Here is a 21,353-nt window from a genome sequence, read left to right as displayed (position 1 = left end):
TTGGAGATGCTGGTCTCTCTGCGTTCACTCTTGAGGAGGTAGCAAAGCCAGCATTCATTGTCCATCCACAAAAGCCCCTGAGAATGGGATGATGCTCAATCTACAACCTCAACAAGGAGAGATTGAGAAAACCAGGACTCTGTTCACGAGGATCAAGAAGAGAGTTGATCCCATGGAAACATGCACAATTCTTACAGGGGTCATTGAGGGGTAGGGTGCTTCCCTAGGCTGGGGTAGGGGATGGTCAAGCAGGAGGCTGAAAGAATGCAGCAAACCAGGCAGCATCAGGAAGTGGAGGAGTCAATGTTTCGGGGGTAACTCTATCTAGCAGCTTCAGGATAGGATGAAGGTCATTTGTGACTGTCTTTATGGGGTTGTCAAAAGTCTACTGGTATTGTCACTGGACGATTAATCTGGAGACCCAGATAATAAGGTCCTGGATTCAAATCCTGCCTTGGTAGATAGTAGAATTTGTAATTCAGTAATAATCTCGGATGAAGAGTCGGATTGTCAGGAAAAAACAATTTGATTCATTAATGCCCTTTTGGAAAGGGAATCTGCCATCCTTACCTGGTCTGGTCTACTGGTGATTCTAGACCCACAGCAACAGGATTGAGTCTTAACTGTTCTCTGGGCAATTAGGGCTGGGTGATAAATGTGGATTCTAGCCAGTGACACCATGACTGCCAATACAGACTCACTCTAACCCTTTCTCTGCCTTTCTGATCACAGATCCTTCTCCGGTCACCAGTCTTTCTGTGGTGAATAGGACGACAGAGTCACTGACGATAAACTGGACAGAGCCCAATGATGCACGAGTCCGTAATTACACGTACAATATTACAGTCACGAACTATACTGGATCTTCAATTGGGATAAACTCCACTGGGACAGGAGAGGATGTGTTCCAAGTGCACGGTCTAGAACCCGGGCTCAGATATAACCTGACAGTGATGGCAGTCACTCCCGAGGGCACACTGAGTGACCCCAAGACTACAGAAGGCACCACAAGTAAGTTACTCTCCGTCGTTGAAAGAGACAGGAGGCTGAGGCTCCAGTTGGCTAGTCCAGCCTGCACAGTGACGTCAGGTGGGATCAGTGATTGGAGCGGCAGAATTGGCCTCAGTACCTCAGCCAATGGAATTTGAGGTGGAGCTGAATAAACAATCGAGGGTAAAAGTAAAAATATAATAAAACTGAAAAAAAAGAAAAAATTTAAAAATGAAAAAGAAATGTAAACAATTGAGGGTCTAGTTAAACTCATTGGAAAGTGGTAATGTGGTGCCCAGTGAGGACAGGGGTGGGGCATGATGGGTTTCTATTGTTGAGTAGACACTGTTTACTGTAAGTTGCTCTTGAGGAAGTGTGTGTGGTTTTACAGAATGACTGATGCCAGCAGGATGGAGTGACTCATCAACTACTCAGGTTTGCGCATTGCTCCCACAATTCCATGGGAATTTGGAGATGCTGGTCTCTCTGCGTTCACTCTTGAGGAGGTAGCAAAGCCAGCGTTCATTGTCCATCCACAAAGGCCCCTGAGAACGGGATGATGCTCAATCTACAACCTCAACAAGGAGAGATTGAGGAAACCAGGACTCTGTTCACGAGGATCAAGTAGAGAGTTGATCCCATGGAAACATGTGCAATTCTTACAGGGGTCATTGAGGGGTAGGGTGTTTCCCTGGGCTGGGCTAGGGCATGGTCAAGCAGGAGGCTGGAAGAATGCAGCAAACCAGGCAGCATCAGGAAGTGGAGGAGTCAATGTTTCAGGCGTAACCCTATCTAGCAGCTTCAGGATAAGATGAAGGGCATTTGTGACTGCCTTTATGGGGTTGTCAAAAGTCTACTGGTATTGTCACTGGACGATTAATCTGGAGACCCAGATAATAAGGTCCTGGATTCAAATCCTGCCTTGGCAGATGGTGGAAGTTGTAATTCAGTAATAATCTCGGATGAAGAGTCGAATTGTCAGGAAAGACCAATTTAATTCATTAATGCCCTTTAGGAAAGGGAATCTGCCATCCTTACCTGGTCTGGCCTACATGTGATTCTAGACCCACAGCAACAGGATTGAGTCTTAACTGCCCTCTGGGCAATTAGGGATGGGCATTAAATGCTGGGCCTAGCCAGAGATGACCTTATCCCATGAATGAATTAAAAATGACTTAGATGAGGAAGAATTTCTTCACTCAAAGTGGGGATGGTGAATTTTTGGAATTTTCTGTATGGGGAGGGGGTGAGAGGAGTTGCTGTGGAGTCACAGTCATTGGGTATCTTCAAGTCGGAGATCAATAGATTTTGAGATATGAGAGACATCATGGGATATGGGGGTGACCATGGGAAATGGCCTGTGCGGTAGAAGACCAGCCATGATCTTGTTGGATTTCAGAGCAACAGCTAAAGGGGCTGAATGGCCTATTTTCAACGACCTCATGTGCCACTGAATGGAATGCTGATCATGTTGCTGTGGGTAAGAAGTCACATGGAGCCGAATTGGCAAAACGATGTCTCCCTTGGCAGGGATCGGTGAACCAGCTGGGTGTTTCTTACAACAATCCATTTGTTTCATGCCCATCAGAAGCTTGATGGAGCTTAACAATATTGGAGTGGTTGAATAAGCTAGGGCTGTTTTCCTTGAGGCATCAGAGGCTAAGGGTGACTTTATAAAGATTTATAAAATCATGAAGGGCATGGATAGGATAAATAAACAAAGACTTTTCCCTGGGGGAGCCCAGAACTAGAGGGCATAAGTTTAGGGTGAGAGGGGAAAGATATAAAAGGGACCTAATGGGCAACTTTTTGACACATAGGATGGTGCGTATATCAAATGAGCTGCCAGAGGAAGTGGTGGAGGCTGGTACAATTACAGCATTTAAAAGGCTTTTGGTTGGGTATATAGCTATGAAGGTTTGGAGGGATATGATCCGGGTGCAGGCAAGTTGGACTAGATTAGGTTGGAAGATCTGGTCGGCATGGACGAGTTGGAACAAGCTGCACATCTCTACGACTCTGTATCCACGTAGTGCTTTTTGTAACCTTAGTGGCTTCTGTTGTCGTGAGAAGCTGGTGGATTTAGGTTGGAGTGTGCACACTGCAATGGTGTCCACTGGTGGTTCATGACTTTAACAGGTTTCCCCTTCAACTGTGAGTGATCGCTCTCTCACACTGTCAAACCCTTTTATTGAGAAAGTGGGGACTGCAGATGCTGGAGATCAGAGTCAAAAGTGTGGCGCTGGAAAAGCACAGCAGGTCAGGCAGGGTCTGAGGAGCAAGAGAGTCAATATTTTGGGCATCGTCAAGAATGTGGGGGAGAGGGTAGGGGGCTGAGGGGTAAATAGGAAGGTGGGGGTCAGGATGAGGTAGCTGGGAAGGAAATAGGTAGATGCAGGTGGGCGGTAATGGCGCTTGGTCAGAGGGGAGGAGATCAGATAGGTGGGAAGGAAGATTGGCAGGTAGGACAGTTGAAGAGAGCGGTGCTGAGTTGGAGGGTTGGGTCCAGGGATAAGGTGGAAGGAGGGGAGATGAGGAAACTGGTGAAGTCGATGTTGAGGCTGTGTGGTTGGAGGGTCCCAAGGTGGAGGATGAAATGTTCTTCCTACAGGCATCGGGTGGCTTGGATTTGGTGGTGGAGGGAGGCCCAGGACCTGCATGTCCTTGGTGGAGTGGGAGGGGGAGTTGAAGTGTTCAGCCACAGGGCAGTGGGGGTGTTTGGGGTGTATGTCCCAGAGGTGTTCTCTGAAATGTTCAGCAACTTGGCGTCCTGTCTCCCCAAAGTAACGGAGACCACATCGAGAGCAACGGGCGCAGTAGACTAGCTGTTTGGATGTGCAGGAAAATCTCTACCAATGTTCGTCCAAGGCTTCAAAGGAAAGTGTAAAATCTGCGCCCACACCTCCCCCTCACCACTGTCCAAGACTCCAAAGGATCCTTCCACATCCGACAGAGATTTTCACGGAACGTTTCAAAGAACATCTCTGGGACTAATGCATCAAACAACTCCCCGTCCCATGGCCAACCACTTCAAATTCCCCTCCCACTCCTCCAAGGACATGCAAGGCCTGGTCCTCCTCCAAAGGCCAAAGCCAAGCCATCTGATGCCAGGACGATGAACGCCTCATCTTCCACCTTGGGACCCTCCAACCACATGGCATCAACGTCGACTTCACCAGTTTCCTCACCTCCACTCCCCCCACCTCATTCCAGATTCAACCCTCAAACTTGGCACCGCCTCTTGAGCTGTCCTATCTATCCATCTTCCTTCCCACCTATCTGCTCCACCCTCCACTCCGACCTATCACCATCACCCCCCCACCTGCATCTATGTATCGCCTTCCCAGCTACCCCACCCCCACCCCCACCCTCCAATTAATCTCAACATCCACTCCCCCTACCACCACCACATTCATGATGAAGGATTTATGCCCCAAATGTCGATTCTCCGGCTCCTCAGATACTGCCTGACCTGCTGTGCTTTTCCAGCTTTTAACCTTTTTTCATTGACCCTGTTGCACACAGTACCACTCCCTGGATTCATTGTCTGTCTCTCTTTTGTACAGACGATACCATCTGCTCTTCACAGTCCCTTTCAAATGACTGTTACATGCATCAAGTTACACATAACCATCTCATTAACATCTCCATTCTCCAGGGAGGGAAATGTCACTAATTCAGTAATCCAGACTTCATAATATTCTGGAGGGATGGGTTTGAATCCTGTTGAAATTTGAATTATCATTTTAAAAAATATGGAATTAAAAGCTAGTCTAATTATTGTAAACACCCAACTGGTTCACTAAGGCCTCTTAGGGAAGGGAATCTGCTATCTGTACCTGGTCTGGCCTACGTCAGAGATACAGGAATATGTTTGACTCTGAACTGCTCTCTGAAGTGGCCCAGCGAACCATCAGTCCAAGGGTAATTAGGGATGGGTAATAAATACTGGCCCTATTACGCAACAGTAAAACCACCTGAAATACTACACTCTTAATTATCACTGCTCCAGAGAAAACAATCCCAGTCGATTCCTACTTCCCTCATAACACATGCCCTCCACTCACAGGAAATCTCCTCTACACTCTTTCTAATGCAATCACCCCCCCTCCTTTTAACAGTAGAGACAATCTCCAATTGGATCTCCTGTGCCTGGAGTTAGAGCTCATCATGGATACAGAGTTAAAATAACATGCTCAAGAGAAAGTGCATTGACGGATCTGAACAGGAGCTTTGCAAAAGAATCGAGACTGACAATAATGGGAGCAGAAGAGACCAGAGCAGAGCTCACATTACTGCTCATCGTGTGGAGGAAGAGAGATGTTACCTGTTGTGGTTCTGTTCGCCGAGCTGGGAATTTGTGTTGCAGACGTTTTGTCCCCTGTCTAGGTGACATCCTCAGTGCTTGGGAACCTCCTGTGAAGCACTTCTGTGATCTTTCCTCCGGCATTTATAGTGGTTTGAATCTGCCGCTTCCGGTTGTCAGTTCCAGCTGTCCGTTGCAGTGGCCGGTATATTGGGTCCAGGTCGATGTGCTTATTGATTGAATCTGTGGATGAGTGCCATGCATCTAGGAATTCCCTGGCTGTTCTCTGTTTGGCTTGTCCTATAATAGTAGTGTTGTCCCAGTCGAATTCATGTTGCTTGTCATCTGCGTGTGTGGCTACTAAGGATAGCTAGTCATGTCGTTTCGTGGCTAGTTGGTGTTCATGGATGCGGATCATTAGCTGTCTTCCTGTTTGTCCTATGTAGTGTTTTGTGCAGTCCTTGCATTGGATTTTGTACACTACATTGGTTTTGCTCATGCTGGGTATCGGGTCCTTCATCCTGATGAGTTGTTGTCTGAGAGTGCCTGTTGGTTTGTATGCTATTATGAGTCCTCGTGGTCGCAGTAGTCTGGCTGTTAGTTTGGAAATGCTCTTGATGTATGGTAGTGTGGCTAGTCCTTTAGGTTGAGGTATGTCCTCATTCCGTTGTCTTTCCCTTAGGCATCTGTTGATGAAATTGCGCGGATATCCGTTTTTGGCGAATACATTGTATAGGTGTCCTTCTTCCTCTTTTTGCAGTTCTGGTGTGTGCAGTGTGTTGTGGCCCTTTTGAACAGTGTATTGATGCAACTTCTTTTGTGTGTGTTGGGGTGGTTGCTTTTGTAGTTTGGTCTGTGGGTGTGGCTTTCCAGATGTTATCTGTCTGAGCATTTCATATTATTCGAGACTCCTTACCGTCAATTAATTAGTTGTGAAGAGTAGCAACTGTTGGAAAACCGTAAGAAATAGGAACAGGACTAGGCCATTCAGCCCCTCCAGACTGCTCCATCACTCAATAGAATCCGACATACCTCACATCCACTGTCCTGCCCTTTCCCTGTAACCCTCGATTCCCCGACTGGTCACAAATCTATCTCTATTAAATATATACAAGGCATCCCCACAGCTCTCTTGGCAAGGCGTTTGAAAGACTCACAAACCTCTAAGAGAGGAAATTCCTCCTCATCTCAGTCTTAAATTATAACCATAACATGGAGGTGCTGGTGTTGGACTGGGCTGGACAAGATCAGAAGACACACGACACCAAGGTATAGTCCGACAGGTTTATTTTAAATCACAAGCTTTCGGAGAGCTGCCCCTTCATTAGGTGACCTGGTCCACTGGCCGTAGTGCCCGTGAACACACAGGATGAACAGCCTTTCGCATTAACCCTTTCTCTACCTTTCTGTTCACAGATCCAACGGCTGTCTCTAATCCCTCTGTGGTGAATAGGACAACAGAGTCACTGACAATAAACTGATATACGGGCCTCCAATTACATGTACAACATCACAGTTACAAATGATATTGAGTATTTCATTGCGTCCTACAGCATTGCACCAGGACAGAATGTGTTCCAAGTGCCAGCTCTGAAACCCGGGCTCAGATATAACCTGACAGTGAAGGCAGTCACTCCGGAGAACACACTGAGTGAACCCAAAATTATAGAAGGCACCACAAATAAGTTACCATCCATCGGTTAAAGTGACAAGAGAGGTGGAGCAGAGTTCACTTTAGTACTGATGGTGTGAACAAAGAGAAAGGTGCTTGCTTGAGCATTGCATGTTCTCTAGATGCTCCCAGAGAATGTTGTCAGATGGATAGAGCTTCCAAAGCTTTACACTCATCAGGGCAAACACGAGAATACCAAATTTCAAATGACCACAACGATTTACGTGAGAAAGGACTGCTGATTGTTGAGTGTGAGCAGCCAAGGCATTGCAATCAGAGTTGGTAACACTGAAACATAAGCTCACCAAACTCCGAGCTCATTCACTCTGCCATAGTGCCGGAATAATTCCCTGGCATTAACAGGCAACAGCTCCCTAACCAGTCAGGCTCACCTTGCCAGCACAGCCTCACTGATTGCAATGGCAGAATGCCTTATCTACATCTGAAATTGGGAACCATTTCCACAAAGATTGGGCAATAAGCATTTTACTTTTATTCATTCATGGGATGGGGGTGTTGCTTGCTGGGCCATTCTTTACTGCACTTCCTATGAGGTAGTTAACAATTAACACTGGATCTGGAGTCACGTGTAGTCCAGACCAGGTAAGGATGGCAGATTTCCTTCCCTTAATGACTTTAATGAACCAGATGAAGCTCTCTTCTGCAAACTACAACTGATAGTCCATAAATCACAAGCGTTCAACCTGAGATTGATGCATTTTCATTCCTGAACAAATAAAGCCATACAGACTAAGTTTAGCCAGAGACCAATCCCATTGGCATTGAGTTGCAGTACAGGCTTGATGGGTCAAATGGCTCCTTCTGATCCTATCTTCGCCCTTTCCATCTGATGGGGGATTTCGAGACTGGGGGGACATACAATTAAGCTGGGAGGAGAAAGACTTTAAAAAGACATGAGGGGCAAAGTTTTTACATAGAGGGTTGTTCATGGAATGACCTTCCTGAAGAAGTGGTGGGTTTGGGTAATGTTTAAAAGGCATTTGGATAAGTATATGAATAGGAAAGGTTTGGAGGGACAAGGGACAAGTGCAGCTGGGACTAGTTTTGTTTGGGAACATGGCCAGCATGGACTAGTTGGACCGAAGGGTCTGTTTCTGTGCTGTATGACTCATTGACTCTGTGGCATGGAGCCCATAGACTGATGGTTATCTCCAGTTGATTGGCAGGAGAAATGCACATTTGGAATTTGAGGAGAACTCCCCATTTCTTCTCCAAAGAGAAGCTTTTGATCTATTTCCAGTTGATGCACCAACTGGACTCCTGGTTTAAAGCCTTATCTGTAAGATGGTGCCTCTGATGATGCCTCAGTTATGGTGCTGAGAAATTGCCTTGGATTCATCTCAGAGATAAGCTGCTGTACTGACAAAGCTGTGTCTATGCCTCTGATCAAAATGTGTGTCAGATGTGGGTCCTTTCGTGATGTGTGATGTCTTCATGACAGTTTGTCAGTATACTGGGGCGGCATGGTGGCTCAGTAGTTAACACAGCTGCCTCACAGCGCCAAGGAGCTGGGTTCAATTCCACCCTGGGGTGACTGTCTGTGTGGGGTTTGCACATTCTCCCAGTGTCTATGCGAGTTTCCTCTGGGTGCTGCAGTTTCCTCCCGCAATCCAAAGATGTGCAGTTTAGGTGGATTGATGTGTAGGTTAGATATATTAGTCAGAGGTAAATGTACAGTAATGGGGAATAGGGCTTGAGTGGGATACTCTCTGGAGGGTTGGTGTGGACTTGTTGGGCTGAAGGGCCTGTATCCACACTGTAGGGATTCTAAAAAAGTCCTTTCAATGCCATGCTTATGACTTCACCTCTGCATGAGGGTATGAAGGTCTCAGACTCCTACTGATTGCAACCAAATAGCCTCATATTCGCCCAGATACTATGTATCATGGTGTATGAAGAGAAATTGATTGGTTAGGATTGCTTTCATTGGAGTTTAGATGAGTGAGGAGGGGATCTCATAGAGCCTCATAAAATTCTAACAGGGCTAGACAGGGCAGGGGCAGGGAGGATGATCCTGATGGTGGGTGTGTCCAGACCTGGGGGAGGTCACAGTCTGAGGATTCGGAGTAGATCATTTGGGATGCTGATTTCCATTTCTTCACCCAAAGAGTGGTGAGCCTGTGGAATTCATGACCAGAGGAAGTAATTGATGCCGAAACATTGAATGGATTCAAGAGGTGGCTAGAGATAGCACTCGGGGCAAATGGGATCAAAGGTTATGGGGAGGAAGCAAGATTGAGTTGGCCAATCAGCCATGATTACAATGAATGGTAGAGCAGGCTCGAAGGGCCGAATAGCCTCCTCCTGCTCTTATCTTTTATGTTCCTATTCTTTGTAGGTAATGGTGAGAAATAATAAATACTTTGTTGGATCTTTCAATACTTCATTAACCAGATCTAGTTCTTAAGTTAAGCAGCAATCACTGCAGCAATAAAGGCAGCATTCTGGAGATAAAAGACAGATCAGCTTCAGTATCTGATTCCAGGGTGACAGGGAAACTGGAGCTAGCTCACAAACACCATCCTGTAGCAGCTCATTGAGTCTGGACCACACTAACCCCATCCATGCCTTTCTGTTCACAGATCCATCCACAGTTTCTCAACTGTCTCTGGTGAGCAGGACCACGGACTCACTGACAATAAAATGGACAGCGCCCAGTGATAAGCGAGCCACTGAGTATATGTACAATATTACAGTCGAAAGCAATACTGGCTCTTTCCATGTGACCTACTCCACTGCACCAGGACAAAATGTGTTCCAAGTGCCAGACCTGGAACCGGGGCTCAGATACAACCTGACGGTGAAGTCAGTCACTCCGGAGAACATGCCAAGTGACCCCGTGATCGTGCAAATCACCACAAGTAAGTTACCCTCTGCCCTATAGGGAGATGGCCACTCGTCAGGGCCGTGGTGAGGGAAGGGGTTAATCCTGCCTTCAAACGCAGCCAGTTCCAAGATTGCTGAGGGTGGTGGGCACCAGCTGGGATAGTGCACCCATTCTCAGGGGCATGGACAGCGGGCGAAGAGTCAGCCAGGACACTGTGCCCGGTTTGACTGTTCTGTTGAGTCTGTGAACCAATGGGAAGGCAGGTCCCACTGGGTCAAATAACTAGTCACTGTCCAGACTCAACCAGGAGCAGGTGGGGACACATTATGAGTGCTACTTATTCTGATCCTGATACACCACGAGGTAGTTTGGGAATTGTCCCAAGCTCAGTGGAAGGTTTGCATGTCACCACTGTTGGCACGGTGGCTCTGTGGGTAGAGATGGGAGGGGGGGAGGGGAGGGGAGATGGGGGAGGAGAAGGGAGGGGAGGAAGGAGGAGGAGGAGATGGTGGTGCTGGGGTGGGGGTGGGGATCGGGGAGTTTGGAGGGAGGGAAGTTGGGGGTGGAGAGGAGGTGGGGGTTTTGGGGGAGGGGAATTGGGGGGAGGAGAGGTGGGTCGGCAGACAAGGTGGGGGAAGGGACGTGGGATGGGAGGTGGGGAGGAGGGGAGGTTGGGGTGGCGAGGAGGTGGGGAGGTGGGGGCATGGGGAAGGGGAGTTGGGGAGGAGATGTGGTGGCTGCGAGGTGGGGTTGGGGAGGTTAGGCGGCAATGGGAGGTGAGGGGGAGTGTAGGTGAGAGTAGGGGAGGTGGAACGGAGGGGAGAGATGAGGAGGTGGCGGATGGGTGGAGAGGTTGGGGGAGATGGGGAGGGGAGGGCAGCAGTGGGGGGAGGGGAGCAGTGGGGTGAGGCAGAGGGGATTTGGGGAAGGGGAGGGGGTGGGGTGGAGGGGAGATTGGGTGGGGAGAGGGGACATGGGGGAGGCAAGGCTGGGATGACGATAGTTGGGGAGGGGAGGTTGGGTCTGGGCATCTGATGGGAGGGAAGGTGAGGGTTTGGGGAGGTAGGTTGGGGGGTAAGGGAGGCAAGTGAAGGGGAGAGGAGGAAGGTGTGAGGGGAGGGGAGGCATGGAGGAGGGGAAGGGAGGTGGGGGAGGGGAGCTGGGCAGGCAGGTGGGGGAGAGGTGGTGGGAGGGGAGGGGTGTTGGGGGAGGAGGGGAGGTGGAGAGAGGGGAGTTTGGGGGGTGAGGTGAAGGGAGTTGGGGTGATGGGGGTGTGTAGGGAGTGGTGGGATGGAGGGGGGTTGGGGTGGGATGTAGTGTGGTTGGTGGGGTGGTGGTGGGGAGGGGAGGTGAGGGTTGGATGTGGGGGTGACAGGAGGTTGTGGGGGTTGGGATGTGCGGGGGAGGAGTTGTGGAGTAGTGGGGTCATGGGGATGTGAGGGAGGTGGTGGGAGGTGTGGGGAGGCGAGGTGGTTAGGAAGAGGGGAGGGATTTGGGGGAAGGGGAGCTGTGGGAGGAGGGAAAGCATGGGTTGAGGGAAGAAGAAGTGGGGTGGAGGGTGGGAGGGGATGTGGTTACTGTGAACAATCTCTCCCAGTGGCCAAAGAACAATCCATGACTGGAGGTGGACATAACACCCAGGGTCAAACAAGAGTCTGAGGTGTCACCCATGAATGAACTCTCCCTCTCCCTGCCCTTTCTATTGCAGATCCTTCTCTGGTCACCAGCTTGTCTGTGCAGAACAGGACAACCGAGACATTGGTGATAACATGGAAAGTACCGAATGACTCACGAGTCCTTGCGTACATGTACAATATTACAGTCAAGCATGATACTGAACCTTCCACTGAGACCTACTGCATTGGAGGGAATACATTCCAAGTGCCAGCCCTGAAACCTGGGCTCAGATATGAACTGGCAGTGAAGGCAGTCACTCCAGAGAAGACAATGAGTGCCCCTGAGATTGTCAATGGCACCACAAGTAAGTTACCCCGCATCCTCGAAAGGGACAGTCCCTCACTAAGGGTTCAGTGGAAGAAGCCGCTAACTGCGAGCCAGAAGGGAGGAGACCTAAAGCCAGCTCCTGTTGATTGCCCTCAGAGCACCGGGAGTTAGGCTGTTGTATCTCAACAGTGAAATGGGGCAGGAATCAGGCTCATGCCAAATGACTGTATTTGGAAGGTGTGAGGAGAGGGTTGAGTTGTGATGGCCCCCTGGGATGGGGAAAGTCAACCAAGATTGAAATGATACATGAGAAATCGGAATGGTTGGAGAATGATGTTTGGCATGAATCTTTTGGTGGCTGGGAAATGATGCAGAGTGGACATGAGACAGTGTTAATGTCACCAGATACATACTCCAAATCCACACATAGTTACCTGGGGGCATGAATTCCAAACCTACCTTGATTGTTGGATTTGAAATTTAATGGATCAAATCTGGAATTAAGAGTCAGCCTCACTGATGGGGGGGTGGGGGAACAGCATGGTAGCATGGCTGCCTCATAGCGCCAGGGACTTGAGTTCGATTCCAGCCTTGAGAGGGAGAGTCTGTGTGGAGTTTGCACGTTCTCCCTGTGTCTGTTTGGGTTTCCTCTGAGTGCTCCAGTTTCCTCCCAACTGGCCATGCTAAATTGCCCATAGTATCCAGGGATTTTCAGGCTAGGTGCATTAGGTAGGGGTAAATATAGAGTAATGGGGAATGGGTTTAGATGGGATACTCTTCGGAGGACAGTGTGGACTTGTTGGGCCAAAGGGCCTGTTTCCACACTGTTGGGATTCTAAGATTCTACCATGAAATGATCACCAGTCTTTGTAAAAAGCCATTCATTAATGGCAAAGGAATTCTGTCATTCTTACCTGGCCTGGGTCTACACTTGACTCCAGACCCACAACAATAGAACTGACTTCTAACTGCCCTCGGAAATGACCGAGCAAGCCACTCATTTCAAGGGCAATTGAGGATGTCAATGAATAGTTAGTGACACCCCCATCCCATGAAAGAATTAAAGTGAAAAACTGACTCATTGTCAGCTGGCTTCTTATAGCTGCCACATTTAGCTGGAAAGGTGTATGTGTGAACTGTGTTCTTGCTGTTGAGTTGGAGAGAGAGAGAGAGAGAGCGCCCCACAAGACAATGGAGCTGTATTCTCCCAGCATTCTTTGCAGCAATGAAAGTGTCCTATTAAGTCTACAGTCAGAAGAGGTTTACATTCATTAACACACTCTCTCTGTGCCTATTGACAGATCCTTCTCCAGTCACCAATCTATATGTGACCAACAGGACATCAGAAAGCATAACCCTGCACTGGAGAGAATCCAATGATATGAGAGTATTGAGCTACACGTATAGGGTCAGTGCTGTGTCTGAAAACTTCAGTGAAACCTACAGGACATTACCTGGAAACACGAGTTTTCAAGTGACATGCCTTGTCCCTGGCATGCATTATAACATGACGGTGGAATCAGTCACACCTGAGGACACTAGCAGCACGCCGGAGAGATTGAGTTTTGCCACCTGTAAGTTAATGCCTGCAATTCTTAAAGTGACAGCCTGCACACCAGTGGCAACAGTTCAAAAGCTTCTTTGGTCAGTGCTGGTAATGCGCCTTTTTTCTTAAACAACCCCTCCTCCCTCTTCATTCCTCCCTTTCCTTCCAAAAGGGCTGATTCTCTCTGGGAATATTGCTTGGCCACTGCTGCCTCACAGCACCAGGAACCCGGGTTCGATTCCACTCTTGGGCGACTGTCTGTGTGGAGTTTGAGATGCCCCTCATTCTTCTGAACTGCAATGGATATAGCCCTCATCTATCCAGTCCCTCTTCATACGTCTGTCTCGCCATCCCAGGAATCAGTCTGGGAAGCATTAGCTGCACTCCCTCCAACACCAGAACATCCTTCCTCAGACAATGAGACCAAAATCATAAGCAGATCTCTGGGTGTGGTCCCACCAAGACCTTGTACAATTTCAAAAGGACGTCCCTGCTCCTGTACTAGAATACACTTGCTAGCACAGTGGCTGAACGGTTAGCAGTGAGCCTGACAGTGCTGGGGACCTGGGTTTGATTCCAGGCTTGGGTGACTGTGCAGAGATTGCCAGGCACTCTGGTTTCCTCCCACAGTCCAAAGATGTGTGGTGGATTGGCTGGGCTAAATTGCCCTATGCTGGGTGGGTCAGCCGTGGGAAATGTGGAGTCAGGACAATGGGTAGGGTACATCAGGGTGGGATGCACTTCAGAGGGTCAGTGCAGACTCGATGGGCTGAGTGGCTTCTCTCTGTACTGTTCTATGATTCATGTCCAGTTTCCTGCATTCTCCTGTCCAGGGTATCAGCAAGCCAGCCCACTGCACCTTCTGTGACTCAGCTCACTCCCAGCTACCATCTGATCTGAGATCGTTGCCCAATGAGGCAGTCAGTGGGTGTAGGGGTGGGCAGGGAAGCAGAGCTGGCATCAGGCAGGATCTTACTGCATGGTGGAACAGGCTGAAGGGCTGAAACAGCCTAATCCTGATCCCAAGTCACACATTCAAAGAAGTGCACGTTCTCACAGCATAGAGTCATACAGCATGAAAAGAGACCCTTCGGCCCAACCAGTCCATGCCGACCATAATCCCAAACTAAACTAGTCCCACCTGCCTGCTTCTGGCCCATATACTCTCCAAAGCGTTCCTATTTGTGTACTTATCCAAATGTCTTTTAAACGTTGTAACTGTACCCACATCCACCACTTCATCAGCAAGTTCATTCCACACGTGAACCACCCGTTGTGTATAAAAATTGCCCCTCATGTCTTTTTAAAATATTTCTCCTCGCACCTTAAAGATGAGCCCCCCGAGTCATGAATCCCCCACGCTAGGGAATAGACACCCGCTGTTCACCTTAACTATGCCCCTCAGGAGCTTATAAACCGCTACAAGGTCATCCTTCATCCTCCCATGCTCCAGTGAAAAATGTTCCAGCCTTCCTTTATAAATCAAGCCCTCCATTCCTGCCAACATCCTGGTAAATCTCTTCTGAACCCTCTCCAACATAACAATGTCCTTCCTAAGGCAAGGCGACCTGAACGGAATGCAATATTCCAGAATAGGCCTCACCAACATCTTGTACAACCTTAATATAATGTCCCAACTCCTATCCGGCAGTTACTATAGAGATGAGGAATACTTTGGGATATCCTGAGGTTCCATAAGATACTACATAAATGCAAAACTCCCCCCCTCCCCTCCCACCTATAGGATTAGGACTGATGATATTGCCCATGATAGGCCTTTAGACAGGGCTACAGTATAACATGAGGCTGGAATTGGGGCATAGAGTTCTCCTGGGAATGAGAGGGAGCGTGTCATTCCTGAAGCGGGCAGTATCTTGAACACACGTCCCCAAAACACACTCCTGGGAAACATTCAATTACACAGCAATTAAAACCAAACAGACCACAAATTGTCAACAGTGGGGTAAGGACAGACCACTGCCAGTCAGCCTACCGTGCCACTGGCAGCTCTCTGACAGAGCTATCCAATTAGTTCCGGCCTCATGCTCCTTCTCCATGGTCATGGAGCTGTTTCCTTTTCATGACTAGAGTTTTGAAAGCTCATATTGAATCGAGAGAGGCCAATCCATCTTTTCTCTTTCTCTCTTTGTCTCTAGCCCGCTCTCATTCTCTGTCTCTGTCACTTGATCTCTCCGGTAAGTCAGCCTTCTATCTCTCTCACCTTTTCTCTAATGCCCTATCTTTCTCTGGCCTTGTTTCTCTCTCGCCCAATGTCCATCTTCTCTCTGTCTCTGTCTCTCTCTCTCTCTTTCTTTCTCATCCACCCACTCTCTCATTCTTTCTTTCTTTCTCCCTGTCTCTCTCTCCCTCTTGTCTTCTCTCTCTCATACTCTCTCACTCCCTCTCTCACTCTCTCTCTCGCATTCACTCTTTTTTCTCTTTTTCCTTCTCTCTTATTTCCTCCCAACCCCTCTTGTCCTCTCTCTCTTTCCCTCTCTCTCTCTCTCTCAAACTCTCCCTCGGTCTTTCTCTCATTCACTCTTTCTTTCTCTTTTTCCATCTTATTCCTTTCCCCCCTCTCTCTCTCACCCTCTCCCCCTTTCTTTCTGTCTTTCCCCCTCTCTCTTCTGTCCCCTCTCTTCTCTCTTTTGTCCTCCCACTCTTCTCTCTTTTGTCCTCCCTCTCTCTTGTCCTTCTTCACCTTCTTTCTCATTCTTTCACTATTTCTATCTCTTCATCTGTTTATTGTTTGGTCTTTATTGCATGTGATGCACCAATCCAGTTTCCATTTCCCTCCTGCTTTCTGTGGCACCACCCCCCTCCACCTCACTTCTGGCAACGGTCTACCGAGAATTAATAAAAAAGTGCACAGGAGAAATATTTGGATGCAGAATACTCACGTGTTGACTTGGTCCAACCTTGCTGAGTGATCCTTGTGCTGTAAGACTGGCACAGTGGTTAGCACTGCTGCCTCACAGCGCCAGAGACCTGGGTTCAACTCCTGCCTCAGGCAACTCTGTGTGGAGTTTGCACGTTCTCCCCATGCCTGTGTGGGTTTCCTCTGGGTGCTCCGGTTTCCTCCCACGGTCCAAATATATGAATTGGCCAGGCTAAATTGCCTGTTGTGTTAGGTAAATGTAAGGGAATGGGTCTGGGTGGGTTGCTCATTGGAGGGTCGGTGTGGACTTGTTGGGCTGAAGGGCCTGTTTCCACACTGTAAGTAATCTAATCACTTGTGACAGTTCATATTAACTCATGCCATTAAAGGCAGCCTGGGGTGGGGATCCTTGCTCAGCCTAATCCCTCAATTCCTTTTATAGTTCCTGGTACTGTCTCCGGAATCATCTGCAATGAGATCTCAGGTTACTCAATCCTTGTGAAATGGAACAAACCGAAGGGCAACTATACTGGATTTAACATCTCCACCTTCGACGGAGACCACTCACTGCACACCATGACCATCAGGAGGGAGTCCGAATACCTGGTTGAAAACTTGCAGCCCGGACGGAAATACACATTCCATGTCTACACCCAAACTGGGCAGTCTTACAGTGCGGGGATCACTCAGCAATGTTGGACCCAGTCAACACGTGAGTATTCTGCATCCGAATATTTCTCCTGCCTCCTTGTGCACTTTTTTATTCATTCTCAGTAGACAGTTGCCATAAGAACCAGCATCCTCAGGGAAAGGAGAAGCCTACATTGAGGAGGAAATGAATAATCAGTGTCTTACTGAAGTCCATTTTCTGCACATCAATGAACCCACTAGACTAACTGTCACAGTGAGGTTGTCGGCAGTGGGATAAGGACAGACCACAGCCAGTCAGCCTACCGTGCCTCTGGCAGCTCTCTGACAGAACTATCCAATTATTCCAACCTCATGCTCCTTCCCCATGGTCATGGAGCTCTTTCCTTTTCATGATTAGAGTTTTGAAAGCGCATATTGAATCGAGAGAGGCCAATCCATCTCTCTCTCTCTCTCTCTCACACACACATCTCTAGCCCTCTCTCATTCTCTGTCTCTGTCACTTCATCTCCCTGTTAAGTCAGCTTTCTATCTCTCTCACCTTTCCTCTAATGTCCTATTTTCCTCTGGCCTTGTTTCTCTCTCTTGCCCCCTGTCTGTCATCCTCTCTCTATCTCCCTTTCTATCCACCCACTCTCTCATTCCTCCTTTCTTTCTTTCACCCTGTCCCTGTCTCCCTTTTGTCCTCTCTTTCTCATGCTCTCCCTCACTCTCTCTCTCGTACTCACTCTATCTTTTATTTGTTTTCCCCTCACTCTTATTCCCTCCCCCTCTCTCTCTTGCCCTGACTCTTTCTCTCTCTCCCTCTTGTCCTCTTTTTTTCTTCCTCTCTCTCAAACTCTCCCTCACTCTTTCTCTTATTCACTCTTTCTCTTTTTCCCTCTCTCTCATTCTCTCCCTGTTCTTTCTCTCACCCTCTTTCCATGTTATGACTCAATCCTCTCCACCACTGAGTCTTCACCTTAAACATGTGTCTTACACTCACCTGCCTTAGAGAAGGGATTCTCATGATCTACTCTGTCTATCATAATTTTGTGTACCTCAATAAGATGCCCCCCGCCCCACCTCAGCCTAGTGCCTTTTAGGAAGGGAATTTGAAACCCTTCAAGTGTCTCCCTAACCCTAACCCTATCTCCAACCCCACAGCAATATGGTTGACTCTTAACTGCCCTGCAAAGTGGCCTAGCAGACTCCTCAATTCAGGGGCAAATAGGGATGGGCAGGAATTGCTGGCATTGCCAATGATGTCCACAGGAATAAATTAGATTCACTCCCCCCCAAATTGCCCAAGCCCCCTCGCCATGAATGTCAGACTGTATTCCTTCCACTGTTACGAGTGTCATCTTTTGGACGAAACATAGAACCAAAATCTCTAAGGTGGATCGCTCAAGATCACATGTGGCACTGGCAAAGGGGAGGTGGGGAGCTCTCCCCTGCGCTTTGGAGGTGCAAATCAAGGCAAATTCATGTAGGCTCGGGAAAGAAAACATGCTGGAGATCACAACGGGTCAGGCAGCATCTGTGGAGAGAGAGTGAGGTAACATTTCCAGTCTAGATGAGTCAATGTGAAGGTTGGGGTTGTTTTCCTTCGATGATTGGAAGAGGGGGTGGTGGTGGGTGGGTGCGGCTGCAGAGGAGTTTCTTAACAAACCTGTAAAAGTAGTGAGACGCTTGGAGAGAATGGGCAGGGAGTTTCCCTTAACGGAGAGGTCAATTGCCAGGGGTCACAGGTTGAAGGTCATCAGTAGAGGATTAGAGAGCAATAAAAAAAAACATTTCACCCGGAAGCTGGTGGGTGTTTGGAATTCGCTGCCCAGTTTGGTGGCTGAGGTGGAAACACCCCACTTATTTAAATGGAACCTGGATCAGGGTGGTTCAGTGGCCAACACTGCTGCCTCACAGCCGCAGGGACCTGGGTTCGATTCCAGCCTCGGGTGACTGTGTGGAGTTTGCTCAGTCTCCCCGTGTCTGCGTGGTTTTCCTCCGGGTGCTCCAATTTCCTCCCACAGTCCAAAGATATGCAGATTAGGGTGGATAGGCCTTGGGAAATGTGGGGTTAAGGGATAGGGTGGATAAAGATGAGTTTGGGCAGGGTGGCCTTCATAGGGTTGGTGCACACATGATGGTCTCTCTCTGCACTGTATGGATTATATGATCTATCCTGAACCTGCAAGGCTACACAGCAGGAGCTGAAAGGTGGGGTTAGAACAGATGGCAGTATACTCAACAATGGGCTGAATGTCCTCTTGCTGTGCTATCACATTTCTATAGTCCTGGCCCACGATTAACCTTCCTCACTTGTATTTTTCTGAGGCTATTGCTGCATTGCCTCAGGCTAACTGTACATTTCTTGTTCCTTACAGCTATCATCATTGGAGCAGTTGTTGGCTCTTTCCTGGGCCTGGTCCTTATTGGTTTGTTGCTGTTTTTCATCATCACCAAACGAGTACCATGGGGGTAAGTGTTGCTGCTTCATGAGCAGAGACTGGGAATTTTCATCCTCAGAGAGGGGGTGATTTTAATTTCTGATAGGGCTAGGAAGAACTGTTTGTTTAGTGTGTGGATTCTTTTGTAGATGAAGAACAGCAGGGGTCCTTTGCAGGTCTGTGAGAGTGTTGTCCTGAGCTGGGGTAGGGCAGATCGCAGGGAGTGTAGGTAGCGCGTCACCACGTCTAACTCCGCCCCTACATCGATCTCTGTCCCCGCCCCCACTCCCAGCTCCAGTCCCACACCAGGTCCTAGCTCCCAGCCCTGCCGTGTTTTCACCATCCCTCCAGACCTCCCCCTCTCTGAGGATGAAAGATCAGTCCTCAGCAGAGGCCTCACCTTCATTCCCCTACGCCCTCGAATCAATGAGTTCAACACGCGGCGCGATATTGAACAATTCTTCTGCCGCCTTCGCCTCCGTGCCTACTTTCACAACCAAGACTCCCGCCCACCCTCTGACGACCCCTTCTCCCACCTCCAACGCACCCCATCCACTGGACACCCCGTGCTGGCCTCTTACCCGCCCTCGATCTATTTATAGCCAACTGCCGCCGCGACATTAACCGACTCAACCTGTCCACCCCTCTTACCCACTCCAACCTCTCACCCTCAGAACGTGCAGCCCTCCACTCCCTCCGCTCCAATCCCAACCTCACCATCAAACCCGCAGACAAGGGAGGCACGGTAGTAGTTTGGCGCACCGACCTTTATAGCGCTGAGGCCAAACGCCAGCTCGCAGACACCTCCTCTTATCGCCCCCTCGACCACGACCCCACCTCCCACCACCAAACCATCATCTCCCAGACCATCCATAACCTCATCACCTCAGGGGATCTCCCATCCACCGCCTCCAACCTCATAGTCCCACAACCCCGCACCACCCGTTTCTACCTCCTGCCCAAAATCCACAAACCTGAATGCCCCGGCCGACCCATTGTCTCAGCCTGCTCCTGCCCCACCGAACTCATCTCCGCATACCTTGACATGGTTCTGTCCCCTTTAGTCCAAGAACTCCCCACCTACGTTCGGGACACCACCCACGCCCTCCACCTCCTCCAGGATTTTCGCTTCCCCGGTCCCCAACACCTTATTTTCATGATGGACATCCAGTCCCTGTACACCTCCATCCTCCATCACGAAGGACTCAAAGCCCTCCGCTTCTTCCCTTCCCGCCGCACCAACCAGTACCCTTCCACTGACACCCTCCTTCGACTGACTGAACTGGTCCTCACCCTGAATAACTTCTCTTTTCAATCCTCCCACTTCCTCCAAACTAAAGGAGTTGCCATGGGCACCCGCATGGGCCCCAGCTATGCCTGTCTCTTCGTAGGATATGTGGGACAGTCCATCTTCCGCAACTACACTGGCACCACCCCCCACCTTTTCCTCCACTACATCGATGACTGTATCGGCGCTGCCTCGTGCTCCCACGAGGAGGTTGAACAGTTCATCAACTTTACTAACACTTTCCATCCCGACTTCAAATTCACCTGGACTGTCTCAGACTCCTCCCTCCCCTTCCTAGACCTTTCCATTTCTATCTCAGGCGACCGACTCAACACAGACATCTACTATAAACCGACTGACTCCCACAGCTATCTGGACTACACCTCCTCCCACCCTGCCCCCTGTAAAAACTCCATCCCATATTCCCAATTCCTTCGTCTCCGCCGCATCTGCTCCCAGGAGGACCAGTTCCAACACCGCACAGCCCAGATGGCCTCCTTCTTCAAGGACCGCAGATTCCCCCCAAACGTGATCGACGATGACCTCCACCGCATCTCCTCCACTTCCCGCTCCTCCGCCCTTGAGCCCCACCCCTCCAACCACCACCAAGACAGAACCCCACTGGTTCTCACCTACCACCCCACCAACCTCCGCATACAACGTTTCATCCGCCGCCATTTCCGCCACCTCCAAACGGACCCCACCACCAGGGATATATTTCACTCCCCTCCCCTATCAGCGTTCCGCAAAGACCACTCCCTTTGTGACTCCCTCGTCAGGTCCACACCCCCCACCAACCCAACCTCC

General features: G+C 49.3%; 1 protein-coding gene across 1 annotated transcript in view; it reads left to right on the top strand.

The window, feature by feature from the left end:
• The window catches only part of LOC132831420 (receptor-type tyrosine-protein phosphatase H-like), a 107,152-nt gene that overhangs the window by 56,941 nt on the left and 28,858 nt on the right, over positions 1 to 21,353 (top strand). The window contains exons 8-13 of the mRNA XM_060849561.1: positions 733 to 1,011; positions 9,572 to 9,850; positions 11,525 to 11,797; positions 13,062 to 13,334; positions 16,627 to 16,896; positions 19,196 to 19,289. Coding sequence (XP_060705544.1) covers positions 733 to 1,011; positions 9,572 to 9,850; positions 11,525 to 11,797; positions 13,062 to 13,334; positions 16,627 to 16,896; positions 19,196 to 19,289 — 1,468 coding nt within the window. The remainder of the gene's footprint in view (positions 1 to 732; positions 1,012 to 9,571; positions 9,851 to 11,524; positions 11,798 to 13,061; positions 13,335 to 16,626; positions 16,897 to 19,195; positions 19,290 to 21,353) is intronic.

This window comes from Hemiscyllium ocellatum, chromosome 33 (assembly GCF_020745735.1).
Source record: "Hemiscyllium ocellatum isolate sHemOce1 chromosome 33, sHemOce1.pat.X.cur, whole genome shotgun sequence".
NCBI lineage: Eukaryota > Metazoa > Chordata > Chondrichthyes > Orectolobiformes > Hemiscylliidae > Hemiscyllium > Hemiscyllium ocellatum.
Note: the sequence above shows the minus strand (reverse complement) of the source record. Positions and strands in the feature narration are given on the sequence as shown.